This window comes from Plodia interpunctella, chromosome 19 (assembly GCF_027563975.2).
Source record: "Plodia interpunctella isolate USDA-ARS_2022_Savannah chromosome 19, ilPloInte3.2, whole genome shotgun sequence".
Classification (NCBI taxonomy): domain Eukaryota; kingdom Metazoa; phylum Arthropoda; class Insecta; order Lepidoptera; family Pyralidae; genus Plodia; species Plodia interpunctella.
Genome location: NC_071312.1, coordinates 1,413,060 through 1,429,986, shown reverse-complemented (window position 1 = coordinate 1,429,986; position 16,927 = coordinate 1,413,060). Strand labels below are relative to the sequence as shown.

At 34.9% G+C, this 16,927-nt stretch overlaps 1 protein-coding gene across 2 annotated transcripts in view; it reads right to left on the bottom strand.

Annotated features, from left to right (window-relative positions):
- Nucleotides 1-16,927, bottom strand: part of LOC128678336 (hemicentin-2-like) — a 118,939-nt gene that overhangs the window by 87,021 nt on the left and 14,991 nt on the right. For both annotated transcript variants that reach the window (XM_053759797.1, XM_053759798.1), the window contains exon 3: nucleotides 2,629-2,658. In XM_053759797.1, coding sequence (XP_053615772.1) covers nucleotides 2,629-2,658 — 30 coding nt within the window. The remainder of the gene's footprint in view (nucleotides 1-2,628; nucleotides 2,659-16,927) is intronic.

Sequence of the window (16,927 nt, the reverse complement as noted above, 5' to 3'; positions counted from 1 at the left end):
TAAATTATATATATATTAGTAGCATTTGTAATATTAGTAGCATAAATTTTCGTCCGCCTCGCGTCTGATCGAACAACGAATAATCTAATTCAGATTAAATCAACACTTCGGAACTTTCACTGGAGGAATCGAGTTGCCAACAGTTTTATTGTGAAGTCCCGGATATATATATATTGTTATATATTCCCGTTGTGAAGCCGCGAAGCCTGGGGTCAACATAAAAAGCCCTTAAAATTTTGAAGATTAGGCTGTGACTTTACAACCGGCCGCCTGCCTTGAGAAATTCCCACGTCTGGAGCCGTTCCTGGATGCACCATCATGTCATGCTTATCATAATATTGCATTGTCATCCGAACTAAATGTGTGTAGAAAGTATCAGCTCAATCGGTTGAAGATCAGATCTTCAAAATTTAGTTGCAAAATTCCATTCGAATAGTTACATTGCAAGTTAAAAGCTTGTAAAAATGACAAAATTTGCTATCCATTACGAAACGACAGACAGACATACAGTGCCTTAAAATCTAGAACGTTCGGTCGACGCCTTCCACCTGGCTACATCGCCCCGCCCAGCCCAATATTTTTTTTATTCTTTATCGTGTTCTCATATCACGGCTTTTTTCGACATTTCTAAACCTCAGAAATCACACTATATTATTGGTGAAAATCGTATAAAAATCCGTCTGGTAGTTTTTTATGTTTTTCGCTGGAACTTCTTTTTATGTAAAGATGAGTAAATAAATATATTTAAACCTAAGCTAGCTGCCTATTTTGTATGTGTTCTATTGCCACTAGATGGCGGTAATCGTAAAATACACGTCAGATGCCTTTAGGCGAATGTATGAAATATGTACATGTAAAAACGACACACTCGAAAGACTACATAACTGGCTGCGTCCCGGGGCTTCGCTCCCGTGAAAATTTCCGGATAAAAAGTACCCTATGTGTTATTACATGTTATATTCTACCCGTGTACCAAATTTCATAACAATCGGTCCAGTCGAGTTTTGCGTAAAAGAGTAACAACATACACACATCCTCACAAATTTTCGCATATATAATATTAGTAGTTAAAAGTTCATCGAAGCATATAATACCGGAAAAATTAACATTATCATACTGAATAATAATACTGAACGAATAAATTGGACAATTGCATTGGTGGAATGAAACTTGGATAATTACATACAGGAAATAAACAGAAATAATTTTGCGAGTTAACGTTTTTTTTTTTTATTTCATTTTACAACGTGTTATAATTAGATTATGTCGTTGATTAAATTTATTATATAACCAGTCCCCGGGCAACATCTAGTCAAGATGTTGCCCGGACACTGGTTCCGTGCCGAACTTCGTATTTATGGATTTGTAAAAAGAATTATTTTCGCAGAACGCTTATCAATGGCGGCCGTAAAAAACAAAATGGCAGATTAAAATGACGAGTTGAATATGCAAATGTGTCGGGGTATTTGCGCAGATAGCGCTCGGGCCAGCCCTCATGTGATTATATATTCTGTACAATTCCGTTCAGTGTATAAAACATGTATATACGTTTATGAGACAAGCGGAAAATCTATGGAAAGCGAGACCTTTACGATTATTCTTGTAAATAATATGATTATTCTTGTGAATAATATTGCGTTTTAAAATGCACTCGTTATGTTCAAACTTTACTTTGAGGTATGTGGTCGCGTCTTAGAATATGGCAATAGAATATTTCGATAGCATAACATGGATATCGCGCCTTAGAATTATTCGATATCCTAACATGGATATCGTACGAATTAGGTCCTCTTAGTGTATCGACTCGGCGAATCATATTAGCCCAATAAGGCCACCGATACAGCAATATCTGTGGTATCATACAGATCCTTCAGAGTGCAGAGGGCGAAGTGCGGATTTGCATATCACTTCTCACTATCGAAACGATTCGTAGTGAGACGCAGCGAACCAATCATATTGCGGTATGGTTGCCGTTGCACAACAGGAACCAAGTATCGCCTATCGGCTGTAGTTATAGATCACGTAATAAGACATAATGACTGCATACTCGTTCGCATTGCTCCATACGCTGATTTGAATAAACAAGTACCATATACGTGCGTTACAGAAGAAACGATTGGTCAGCGTTACAACACTATAGAACAACCCGTTACAACACTATAGTATGAAAGTTGCTTTTGCCCACAACTTTGTATGTGAGTAAAAATCCGTTTCCCGTGGGAATTTCAGAAAATCCCTTTTCGTTCTCCCCTACACTGTCCTAGGAAACTACACACTAAATTTCAGCTTTCTACGCCCAGTAGTTTCCGCTGGGCGCTGTCAGTCAGTCACTCAGTAACGGAAGAGTTTTATGTAGTATATAGTTTATTTATATATTTTTTATTTATATTATTGTCTGTTTATTTTTATTTATATATAGTTTATATAGTATATATAGATTGTCAAAAAGAGACAACTAACTTTTTTAATATTCTTTTTTTAAATTAAAACACACATGTCATGAATCTCATGTGGCTACTCTATTTTTTTTTCTGTCTAAACGTTGTCCCGTCCGTACCCGGTGTTGCCAGATTTCAGTCGCAATTTTGTTATTAATCTTATAAGCGTAAAACTGAAAATGTTACTCACAATCTGGTACACTCTCCACTCTTTTCGGAACTGAAACAAAGAAAGATAAAATCGGTTACTATATTCGGAAATTGTTTTTGAACAAAAAGTATCATTCGAAACTTAAATCGACTAAAATAGATTTGTTTTTGGCGTTTTAAATAATAAATAATTGAAATAAATAGAATAGAATATAAATATGTTTATTTAAATTATACCCTAACTAATATTAGCGAAGGTAAGTTTGTTTGTTAGGCATCTTCACGCAACCTATCTTCTTGAAATTTTGAGAAGGACATAGGGTACCTTTCATAACAGAAAATTAACACAGGCGAAGTCGCGGGCAAATGCTAGTTCATATAGTATATCATAAATGTTGGCATTGAAAGATTTGCTATGGACGGACACGCTACAACGAACATAATAAAATCTGTACTAATTGTCTATCTACACTATTATTATAAAGAGGTAAGCGTTTGTGAGTTTGTATGTTTGAGGCGGGTAATCTCCAAAACTACCAAACCGATTTCAAAAATTCTTTCAGCATTAGAAAGGTACATTATTCAAGATATAGGCTATATTTTATCTCAAAATTCCTACGGGAGCGAAGCCCCTGGCAACATCTAGTCTGTACTAAAGATAAACTCAAAAGCGCAGTGGTTAGCGCGCTATTGAGCTCCTCGGCCTGTGACAGTGGCGGTTAAGACACTCTCACAATGGTCAGTCATAGGATGGGTCATAATCCAAAATTCTCCATTCAATTTAGCATTATATTCATCACATTGACGTATTATCTTGAGCACCTTGCTTCGGAAGGCACGTTAAGCTGTTGGTCCCAATGGCATTTGCCCCGCCAATCCGCAATGGGCCCGTGTGGTGGGTCATGGGCCCATACACCTTATCCATCTTTAAGGAAGGCCCAGGGGAGTATGGGGACGTTTAAATAGCTGTTGATCATTTAAACCTTTTTTTTTTTCAAGTATAGGCAGAATGATAGACATCACATATATACCCAAATTCAAATTCAAAATTCAAATTCAAATCATTTATTCAGAAATTAGACCTTCACAGGCACTTTTTCTCGTCAATCTTTATATTTATAGTTATTTCTCACAAGCTACAAACTACTGGCATTTCGGAACGACCACTGCTGAGAAGAAATGCCGAAAGAAACTCATTTGAACAGTGTTGGTCCCTATCATGCCAGATCGGCTTACCATTATTGTTTCTTACAATGTTTTTTTTTTTCTTTCTAATAACATATAAAAGTACATAATGTACATAGTCAAAAGGTATATCAAAACCCTATTTATGAACCAGAGGTTAAAAAAATATATGTATAATCGTATTAGTCCCTTTTAATTTTAGGTCAGATTTCCCGCCAAAAAATACACACAAAAAAGGTCTTCAAATTATAATTTAAAATATGCAAGCTAATGCCAACATAACCTTTTATAATTATAATTAGGTACAGAGTTCTGAAGCTCCATAGATAAAAGGAAATATATTACTTAATTTTATATATGTCAAGCTCATTTTCGGAAGTTCGAAGTTAGCATATAAGTAAGCCAATTTGACACTTTGTGATCCCTTTGTGTGTGTTTCCCGGCCCAAAATAGAATCACTCCAAAATCCTAACGTGAAAATTGACCGCTAATTGGAGTAAATATAAAATAATATATACACGGACAAATCACACAGATTGAGCTAGCCCCAAAGTAAGTTCGAGACATGCTACTCAACAATACTATATTTTATAACAAATACTTATATAGATAAATCAGAAAAAGATCATTTTCCATCATGACCCGACCAAGGATCGAACCCGGGATCTCTCGGTTCAGAGGCAAGCACTTTACCACTGCACCACTGTGGTCGTCAACTAGTAAATTCGTGTGAAGTCGCACCCACTGAGGTTGAATGTAGACAGCCAAGATGAAATCATTCTTTAGTTATTTTTTTTTACTAAAACTACAACATTCACAGAGTTTGACTAAATTTCACTATTGAGATTCGGCATACATTTTAGTTGAACAAAGCCGCGGACGAAAGCAAGTAATGGCGTGAAAATAAAATACAATTTCTCCCGCTTTTTATAACCAAACTCGTTTTACCGAGGTCAGTTATGATTCAAATTAACATCAACTGAATAAACTCGATTGTTTTCAGGTTTTCGATCGAGAAATCTATTTTCAGTTTTGAATAATTACCCAGTTTCATTTGAATTTTATTTTTTTTTTTTTTATTTCTACATCCTAAAAGTTTTACGTTTTGATTGAATCTTTTTTTGTTTTGTACTCGTAGCTACAAAGAAGTAAAACCTCTCTCTCTGTCTCATCCTCTCGTGTTTCCGATTGCATTCGGGGCTGTGACGCCAAGAAACTCGGGGTCAGCTTAAAAAGATTGATTAACAGTTTAAAGACTCGACTGTGATTTTACAACCAGCCGCCTGACGTCAACCCTCCTTGGGAATACAACTGTTGCCTACCAGCTGCCAATGCTATATGTCCATTATTCGCCTGTACGACATCCACGAGAAGATATGATGTGGTCCTATTTTAGGGCGGAACTACATACCATAATTATTCTATGTCCTCTGTAGCCAACGACGAGGCCACGTGGCAACAACCGCATACCCAAAGGGATTTGACGTCAGGCGGGCGGTCATAAAATCAGAACCAAATCTTCCAAGGGCAATTTTTTAAGACCACGGGCTTTAGGTGCCACAGCCGTGAATGCGACGCAGAACAAGATGATGAGAGAGAGGTCGTAGAAATAACTAAAATACAATTCGAGACAGAATCTCCTCCGCAATAAATTTTCACTATCAGCAATAAAAGTATAGTGTAGTATTCAAGCTCGGAAAAACTGCAATAAGCAGCACTGCCATTCCTCATGTGATAATGTTCGAATGTCGACATTGAGGCAAATGCAAAGAGTTGACGGTGGACACAATAGAATGGCGCGATCCCCGATCTAGAATAGTCCATTCTAGATAAAACGCTTTCACAATTGACCACTAATTGACAACTGAGGACGGGATTATGATCGGACGCCTGCCTGTCGACGACTTGTTGACAACAACAGTTGTTGACAGGCAGGCGGCCGGTCATGAAATCATTATGTGGATCCCGGGCTTCGGGGCAATAAAGCTGCGAGTGAAACCGGGTTGGGAATGAAAAATAAGGTTCAGCTGTAGACATATACACATTGAGGTACTTATACACGACGAGTTGATAATGATTGAAATATAACTGATAGTTCTAAATCACAAAATAAAAGGTAAGTCAATTCTAAAAAAATATTTTGATGCATACAATCATAATTATTCTAAAAACAATAAACATTTAGTCCTACCGTATCAAAATTACAGAGATTGGAATAGAACATTGTGTCCATGTACAAAATCAATATTATCCCATTATATGATACTAGATGTTGCCCGGGGCTTCGCTCCTGAGGGAATTTCGAGATAAATAGCATATAACAATGTTGGATAATGTACCTCTCTAATTATGAAAGAATTTTTGAAATCGGCTTAGTAATTTCGGAGATAACCCCACCCCTCAAACATACAAACTCGTACACTTCTTTATTTAATAATATAGATGACAACTAGCGTGCCAAGTGGAGACGAAGAAGTAGGAAAGCGGACCTTGGGATATAATAAATGTAACGCTCAACGGCTGAGAAAGCATTCGGAAAAACGATCAGATGAGAGAGAGAGAGAGAGATATTGTCCCAAAGTAACTTCCAGCCATTTGCTTCAATGTGTAACAACTACACTACCCCTATTCCAAAGGTGTATAAGGGTCATAATACATCCATATTGTCCAGTTTTAATTGTGTTAACGAAAGTTTTACGTGTATTTTCGTGACTTTCTATTGTTTATTATGTTGTTTGAGTTCGCGAGAACTTTGTACACTAATAAACATACGATATTTCCGAATACAGGAATTATTAAATGTAATACTTTTGCGAATATAATTTATGAAATAGACGCTGTTTTAAAATGGCCACATAATATTTCGTTATGTGTATATTCATGAGTCTTTTTTATTGAACGTAGCTGACGTTTCAACGAGCATGCAAATTAATTGGTTCCTGCTAAATTCAGATAAAAATGCTATCAAATTTATTTCAAACCAGCGCTGGCTAGGCTGTGTGTTCCTTAGTCGCCTCGTACGACATCCACGTGAGGATATGGAGTAGTCCTATTCCGGGGCGGAACCACACGCCGCAAAAGTAACGAAAAATAACAACAACCGCTCAGTAAAAACCCAGTAAATTAATTAAATCGCTCTCAATAAAAAATCAACGTGGAAAAAATTGGAAGAGCTTTTTCAACCCACTATTAAGAACTACCAATAAACCCATAAAAAGATCCTTTGATGTATTGAAATCGGAAATGAAGAGGTCTCAGGAAATTTTATTCGAGTAGTTTCCTTGAGCCCGTAGAATTATTCCGTTATACTTTAGTGATGAGAATTGATATAGTTAGATAATATATCGATGTGGATTCTTCGATAATTAATTTATCATGTAGTTATTTAATCTGTGAAAAATTAAATTCAACCAATTTCAAATTAGGAACATCGTAGCAAACATTCGAAATCAAGAGATTTTTTATAATCTCACAAATTTTAATTAAATGGTATGTACCTAAAAACTTTACCCTGTACGTATAGATAAAATTAATAGTAATGAATACTATTACCGATTGTGATTTTTGTCTTGCATAACGACGTTATTGTAGACTTCTATAAGTGTAAAAAATGGCGATCAGAATTTATAAAAGTACTCAAAGGTTTTTTGACCATAAGTTTCAAAGGAAGAAATATTAACATCCAGATATGATAAGTACAGATAAGGTAGGGAAAGCTCAGAAATTTATTACTTTGAAAGGGTTTGAATACTGGCCAAATCAAAGTTAACATTTAAAAAAATATTCGTATCTTTTTTATTGTAAGCTAATAAATAAAAGGCTTGACTTTAAATTAAAATCTTTGTTCCATTTTCAAATTTAAAAATAATAATATTTGTTACCTATTTCGAATATAAAAACTCAATTTATGATATTTTAAAAATTCGAGAAACGGAATTAAACGCAATCTATGAATAAAAAAAAAAGAAATTGCGTTTCTAGCTTCTATAATAAAATTAGAAAAAAAAAAACTTTTGACTTTTTCCTTCTATATTACGCGTGTTGTGCCGCTGTATATTGTGTATTACATGCGATAATATCGATAAACTCGCCACAACCCAATCGATTGATCTATCAAGTCTTCTTATCTTCCATCGGACATTCGATGTTATCTGCGTATTAAAAGAGCAAGGTTCTCGACAAAAAAGGTTGGGTCGTATGTAAATACTTGCCTGTTTCAAACGGTTTCTCAGAAATGGCGGGAGTATTACTTATTTACTCAAGTTTTTCCTAAGCGCTTTATTACTGGGTCAAAGGGAAAGTTTTATGAAAAAATGTTTAGTTTGCATAACATTTTACGCTGATAATTTATCTCAAAACTTTGCTTTGTATCTACTTACAGGAATTCTGATTGAATTCGTGTTTTTAAACATAAGTATGCACACTGTCTTTCTTCCTATCAAATTAATATTTATATTTTTTCTAAACAATTACCTTTCTTAGTTAGATTTGATATTTACAAATTAATTATCGTCAAATACATATATTATAGGTAATTAAGTATTAATTAATTACAGATAGAAATATGTTATTATTTCATAAAATATCTAGTACTAAGTCTAGGGAATAAGAGCGGGTCGTTTTATGGCGCCGGGGAGTGGCCGTACAGCAACGTTAGTATTGTCTAATATTCTGTTTTGCTTGTATAAATCTTTTTTGATAAATTGTCTTGTTAACATTGAAAACTGCATCGAAATCCGTTGCGCGGATCAAAAGCAGAAAGCTTAGAAACAGACAGACGCGGCCATCGATCTTATTATACTATGTAGATACCTGTGCTTTCAGGTAGACCCTATGTGACCATAAATTTATGTAGACCACGTGAAAACAATTTATCCCAAAATGTTATTCAAACTAGAAATATTGAAATTTATGCAAAATGGCGTGAAACAGCCCAGTAGGTAGATAACACTCGTATGCAAGTGTCCGAAAGACAAAGAGATTAACATAACACTGCCTTCATCCCCTTTTCATCCCCTCTGATCCCCTCAGCCCTGGATACAGAGCAGATATTAGCACTTCCACGACGATACGGTTAATTAATGTTAGTTAAATGGCTTTTCAAATATTATAAGCTGAATAAATGGGTGTTTTGCAGCTATTTAGCAGCTAGGGGTAGTATAGCGAGCAAGAGAGGAAATAATAGTAGGGAAATGTAAACACATGTAATATTATGCACTATACCTAGGATGGTAGTTTTATTTGTTTTATTGTTAACTAATGGCCCGACCCGGCTTCGCTCGACTAAAGCCACAATAAAATAATCATCAATTGTTGAAAAACTTACAACAGTCCGTCCGAGTTTATCGCGTTCATACAGACGACGTGACAATTTATTGTTGGAATATGTAAGGATGTATTTGTCACAAATAATAACTGGTTGTGTATTCACAAAACTACCTGAATTTCTGATCGGGAGATCAGAAATTCTAAGAGGCAAAACGTGCAACAAAGCTAAAAAACTAATGAGCAATCTGCATAGCTAGCTAATCGCCCATGTAGCAAAATGTCTACCTATGAAAACGTCTATTTAACAAAACGTCTATTTAGGAAATCGACAGTTTTTCATTATGTACACTTATGGACATAATTGCTAGTAAAAGTCTAATAAAAACCAATATTTCTTATTTGAAATAAAATAAAATAAGCTTCTTCAACACAAAACTCGGCAGGTTTATGAAAAGATGGTTGAATAAGGAATTTTAAGAATTATGGCAGATGATAGAAATATACTAGTGTATTAAATCTGAACACTCAATATTTCATTTTTGGGAGGTCATTGTAAAAGATAACAAATGTTAGAATTTTTTGTAATACGCCGTAATAAAAATACACTATAAAATATAAATATAGAAGACAAAAATATATCGTAACCAATACTCATAACTTCGTATAAAACTTTTGACTCTTTTCGTCATAAAAATAATTGTACAAAACTAATCTAAATGGAATAATGGAAATATCTGTAACAACAATTACCTTGTGACGCGCTACAGGGGAATGTGCTTTGGAACATCTTCAACATCCAAATTAAAATTAAAATCATTTATTCAGAAATTAGATCTTCACAGGCACTTTTTCTCGTCAATTTATATATATATATATATATATATATATATATATATATATATATATATATATATATATATATATATATATATATATCGATGTGAAACACAATTAACTTACATAAAAATATATGAGAAACGAGATGACCAGTTCCCTGCACACCCGTTCACGAGTTGACGCATGGGACAGCCATCGCGTAGCTCAACCATAATAGAGGGAACCTCACGACCGGCCCACGATTCATTCATTTTAACCCCCGACGCAAAAAGAGGGGTGTTATAAGTTTAATGTGTCTGTCTGTGTCAAACGGATGAACCGATTTTCGTTTAGTTTTTTTTTGTGTCATAGATAGTTTTATCCCGAGTGTTTTTGACATGTTTAATGAAAATCGGTTCAGCCGTTCGAAACTTGTAGCGAAATGAATATTGAAAATCGGGGTTTTTTTAATTTGTCTCACAAATAAACTGGCTAAATAAAAGCAGGTAAGTATTATGAGAGCCTTCGAGAGAAATTATAGAACACCTATAGACTGTTGTGAATGAAAAGCTCACTCCGTTGTGTTTGCATCGGATCAAAACATTAGATTTTCATTAGATATCCATTTGCTGTCACTCAATAACAATGTATCTATTCACATAATCTTATCAATATCAATACTTACAGTTTTTCCATTAGAATATTACAATTACTTCTATTTCAACAATACAACGTAAAAATTTGCCGCCTCGCTTGTACACAGATAATAATATACTTCTTAAATTGCGGTAATGAATGTGAACACAGCAAAGGAATCATCAACAAACTGACAGTTGACAGCTGTCAGTGGAAATAATCGGTAATGTTAATAAGCAAGCTAATGCTTACAAAAACGTTATTATAATATACACGTAAAAATATTTACCTTATTGTAAATAATAGTTCGTATGTTTAGCTAATATAATCAATCATACAAATAATCATACCTACTTAAGGTATGATTCGTCTCGTTCTGTCATTTTCAAATATTATGAAGTACGTTAGTGAATATAGTGACAAAACATACTTTAGCTTTAAGTATAACTTTATTTGGAACTAGCTTGTGCCCGCGGATTCGCCCGCGTTTATTTCATGTTCTTATTATTGTCTATATCTCGGGTTCCAAGCAACGTATCGCAATGAAACCTATACCAGATTTTAATCCGCTATATAAATTTGAAGACTGCATTAAATTCCAACCAGTATTTTTGCGTAATGCGCGAACAAACATACAGACAGACAGAAATCTATAAAAAATGTTTTATCTTCTTTTAGTCCCCTAAATACCCTCCCATAATTATTGTTCTTTAATATCTCCTACGTACAGACATAGCCCACATACAGTTTTATTAGACGTATAGATAACGGGGTAAGTAGGTACTTATAATCCGATGCTTGCAAGCTTGCATTCCCAACTGTCAACTGTCACCTCGTGACATTCTACTCCTGTCATAAACACCCATAAACAAGAGATATCCATCATCCCGGAATTCCCACGGGAAACACCTTTGAGACATAAATAAGCCACTAACAATGTAACACCAAAGATTGTGTAAAAACATCAAACACAATTGGTTATCTAGAGCGCGCGTTCGGTTGATATGCCGACGGTATTCCTCGCGCGTGCCGCGTCGCTCTGTGAATTTGTGAACGCGCTGGGGATTAGACAGATTCAAAATGTTCTTTCTTATTTGTGGTTAGGGTTTTTGTGAAACATTTCTTGACATTTTCGATTCGATCGCGTAAATAAATAACCCTGAAATTGGATGTAATATTTATGATTTGTTTTAATAATATGAGTAATAAAATAAATTAATTAAAACAGGACTGCAAGAAAATGTATCATTACCTTATCTTTCTCTCTTACATTCTTGGCTGCGATGCTTCGAAGCCAAAGACCCACTTAAAAAGAAACTTTAAAATTTAAAAGATTTAGCTATGGTTTTACGAACAGCCGTCTGTTTGACATCAAACTATTTGTTACTAAAGCAATTCTATTGTTGCCCCTAAGCTATTAAGGCTTTTCGTACCTTGATCGCCTCTTACGACACCCACTAGGATAGGCAGAGCCGGGAAAGGATAACGGGTTATCCTACTAATATTAAAAATGCGAAACGTATGTGTGAATGTTCTCTTTCACGCAAAATCTACTGGACGGATTGTTATAAAATTTGGTAGAATATAACCTGTAATAACACATAGTCACGAGTAGAATATATATAACGAAATTCCCACGGAAGCGAAGCCCCGGGGTGCAGCTAGTTTGCTATAACAGTATCCCCAATTGTTGTTAAGAATTTTCATCTCTTTTCAAACAAAAACAAAAAAAAATCACTCCCATAATTAAATCATGATCAGTCATCAAAAACATTAAAAAATTGATACCATTATATTAAACATCGTAAAATCACTGGTGACATAAATATATTTGAAGATTTACCAATATAACGCAAGATTGTTCATCTCATCTGACATGGAACAGTCGAAACGAAATCCAATCAAATAAACTAATCACTTCATCTACTACGGACATTACCCGGCTCCCACGGGACGTCAGCTCGTTACATGAGCAGTGTCCGAATTGCCCGGCTAATGTCCACATTGACCGCATTATCTGCAAGTAGCGAGCTTTACGACGCGACGTTTTATGATTAGAATAGAGAATTAGCTTTTAGCGTTCCAATTTTAAATACCAATAATATTATAAATGCGAAAGTTTGTGAGTGTGTGTACCTATGTTTGTTACTCTTGCACGCAAAATCTACTGGACGGATTGTTATGAAATTTGGTATATAGGTAGAATATAACCTGGAATGAGACATAAGGTACTTTTTATCCCGAAATTCCCATGGGAGCGAAGTATCGTTGCGCAGCTAGTTCGAAAAAAAAAATAATAGTTTCTTTTTTAAATAAACATTTTCTCATTCATTCATTTACAACATTTATTTCAAATTGTTCACGTTTAAAAAAAACAAGCCTTTGTTCTGCTAAAGTGTAAATATATATATTTTTTTTAATTTTGCTCTTCGAATTTTATTTTTTCGCTTCAGATTATGTTCAAGATAAATTTACAAAGACATCCCACACGAACGCGTATCAGTATTCGAAAACAAACGTTATAATATTCTCATATTATCAAGATATTATTTAAGTCGCCTCTGATATGACTTTTACCATCCAGGTTGTCGCAAGATTTAAAGGGTTGTGAACCCCCTCAAATCAGATTACAAAGTATGATAAGCATGACCTGATGGTGCAGGGCGGGTCGGCTCCAAACGATGGAACTCCTCGACCGTTTACAGCACAGATATGGGTTTTTGTCAAGCGTGAAATGCCATAAGAACTCTCTGACGATAATACAAGATTGTGGTAAAAATTATATTTTTGTAAAAAAATCGTTAACCCGTATTTTATATTAGAACAGCTGGTTAACTTAGAATGTCATTAAGAATTTCATCCACTATAAGGTCCCCAGTTTACCCATATCCTCAACCTTTGATATTAAACACATAATACATTTTGCCGGGTTTGTCCCTAACGCGTCCCATCAAAGGCGTATGAACTATCTGTATGGAAATGTGTTCACCTTGTAACACTTTACCGTTGATTGGCCAGATTGCATGTGGTAGCTATAGCTTTGTTTATCTTAGCTTATAAGGGAAAACAAGGGCAATATTTGTAGTTTTTTTTTTCTTATTTTGGCGATAATACTGAGCGCACGTGATAGACGTAGCTTATAAATAATTATATCAGGACAAATTAGACAGATTGAGCTAGCACCAAAGTAAGTTCTAGACTTGTGTTATGGGATACTAACTCAACGATACTATATTTTATAACATATACATATATAGATAAACATCCAAGACCCGGGCCAATCAGAAAAAGATCATTTTATCATAATAATCAACAATTTAAGATAACCATTTAAGGTTTCACAAGGCAACGAATAAACAAGTCTACATGTTGGACACAATGTCCTCATGAAAGCCTCAAAGGACTGGGATACGGCCCATGAAGAAGGTCTTAGATAACATGATAATAATCACGCTTGAAATTCAATAAAATTTGACGGGAATGTAACATCATTCCCGTCAAATTTTATTAATTGAATTAAAATAAACAAAGCAATTCAACGTTCCAAGAATAGAAATTAATTTCGAGAACAGAAATCAATTGTTGGATTTAACCAAATATATTCAGAATTTACATCTAAAGATTTGGGAGTTACACCGTTTCATTTCGAATTTTCCATTCAATTTGATGATAATCCAATTTTTTTATACGTTTCGTTTCAAAGAAATGGAAACGTCAATTACTTGATTTGATTTAATATCGGTTTTAAGATGGATTAGCATTGAGAAAGCGATACAGATTGTAATAATATTAAGGTTGGGTTGCACTGTCAAATCTGACATTTAGACAAAATGGCGTACTTTAAATTTTTATGCGCACGTTACGTTTGTTTTGTAATGGTATTCCTTTGTATGGGCGAGTCGCTAATCAAATTTATTGTATGTGTTCTCATATGTTCTCATATGTTCTCATATGTTCTCATATGTTCTCATATGTTCTCATATGTTCTCATATGTTCTCATATGTTCTCATATGTTCTCATATGTTCTCATATGTTCTCATATGTTCTCATATGTTCTCATATGTTCTCATATGTTCTCATATGTTCTCATATGTTCTCATATGTTCTCATATGATCTCATATGTTCTCATATGATCTCATATGTTCTCATATGTTCTCATATGTTCTCATATGTTCTCATATGTTCTTACTAACTTGAATATAACATAAAAATATCTATGCTTAAACGCCATTTTATAATAATTCGAAGCAAAATTAATAGGATCCATAATTTTATTGCTTCCCTAAATTAAAACAACCAGCAATTGCTTAATTACAACGAAATTGGTAGTTTGCTTGATTTGGTTATAAAAATTTATGAGGCATATAATGTAGGCGAAAAACATTTTATAATACCTACTTTATTTATAAAGGTGGGTGGTTCTCAGAGCTTTATGACCGCTGCGGCCGCGCGGCCACTGCGATCCGTAATTATCTTCTTGAAAAACGAATCATTTCCAAAACCGATAATTCATAAAATTGTCATTGCCACAGTACAGCACAGTCACTTCAAACTAATGCTATCCTAACATATTAAAAACCAAATTCCTTTGCCGCGTCTGTCTGCCTGTTCGTGATAAACGCAAAAACTACTGCACTGATTTTCGTGCGGTTGTCACCAAATAGATAATATGATTCCTGAGAATGGTTTAGGTATGTGTATAATATATTATGATTTTACCCGAGCGAAGCCGGGGTGGGCCGCTAGTATACAATATGCGCCGGCGCATAACGCAGCCATTACCGTCCGCCTGCTGTTTAATTGAGACACCGCTCACTTTCCTATCTTACCTGTATTACTTTATACGCCTGTAAATAATTTTATTGACGTTTATCACCTATATAGTATAATACAAAGTCGCTCTCAGCGTCTGTCTATTTGTAAGTGTTCTTCTTTTAAACCGCGCAACGGATTTTGAATCAGTTTTCAATGTCATTTAGATAATTCTCACATTTTAAATTCAGATAGTAATTAATTATTTCTTTGTTAAAATGTGAAAAAATGTAATGACAGCCGCAGCGCATTTACATTCAACAGTATTTTTGAAAATCAATCGCATTTTGCTGTGTTTTCCGAGTTTAAACAATCTATATTTTTTTCGCCATCATTTTGACATACCTTCCGAACCTTGTACGAGCTTGACAGTTATTCAATTTCAAGTCACCCGACCCGTGGTCGACCAATGTAAAGTGACTTAACCACCAGTACAACGCGACTTACTGCGCCATCGATTCTCTCATGTTTGCATAAAGAAAGTATATGATAAAATATCAAATTTTATGTCTTGATGGAGCCGAAAATACATGTTACTTATCACATAATTTTCGCTTAGGTTTCCCAGAACAATTCTGACCAGTCAATTTAAAAAAAAAAAAACAGCACCCATAACTCAGCGGTGGCATTAGCATTTCAAATTCGGCGCAAAATAAACTGAAGCTGAAGCGAAAAGAACGTTTCTTTTCACGCAAAAACTTCAGTATTTATTGCATATAATATTGCTGGGTTTAAGATTAAGGTGTTGTGGGTTTTTTCTCAACCTACTTCGGAAAAGGAGGTATATATTTGACTGTATGTAACTGTTAGGTTGAGTTGCACCGTCATATTTAACGTTGATTATAACCGGCGACAAAATAATGTACTTTACGTTATTCTGCGCACGTTAAAATTAACGGTGCAACCCACCCGGTTGCACCGTATATAATGTATTTTTTACGTTAAAAAAAACGGAATATATAATTTCACGCAGTATTTGTTACATATAATATTACACGTTATATTAGCTCATGTTTCCGCCTTGGCGTGAATATGAAGTGTGCAAGATTGTATAAAATACGTCCAAGTCACTTTTTACCGTCGACGGTACCACGGGCAGCAGCTAGTGATGGGATAAAAAAATCCTTAGCTAACTCAGCTCAGCAATTCGAAGAAATCCATTAACACTATAGCGAACCATAAATCACTAGGTACGAAACTCTGTAACCACATCCGCTCACCAGGTGCGGAACCCTAATTAATAAACCGGGTACTACTTTTATGGGCGCAAAATATAGAAAGTACACACTTTGACAAGCTTTCCCTTGCAAAGATAAGAATAGAGAGAGAATTCAATTAAGGGACTCAATGGCGTAGAAGCTCAATTATTTGAAGGTGGTGGTGTAATGGTTATTGGTGGTTGTAAATCGAAAGGTTTCAGGTTCGTATCCCACTCGTGCCATATAAGTTTGTATACCAATCTGACTCATATATAGTAATTTTTATTGACCACCACTTACTTCCGGTGAAGGAAAACATCGTGAGGAAACCTGCACACTGATGGGCAGTTTAGTTCACCAGTGTGTACACGACTACCTGCTACTAGATGGCGGTAAGTAGTCGTAAAATTCATTTCAGATG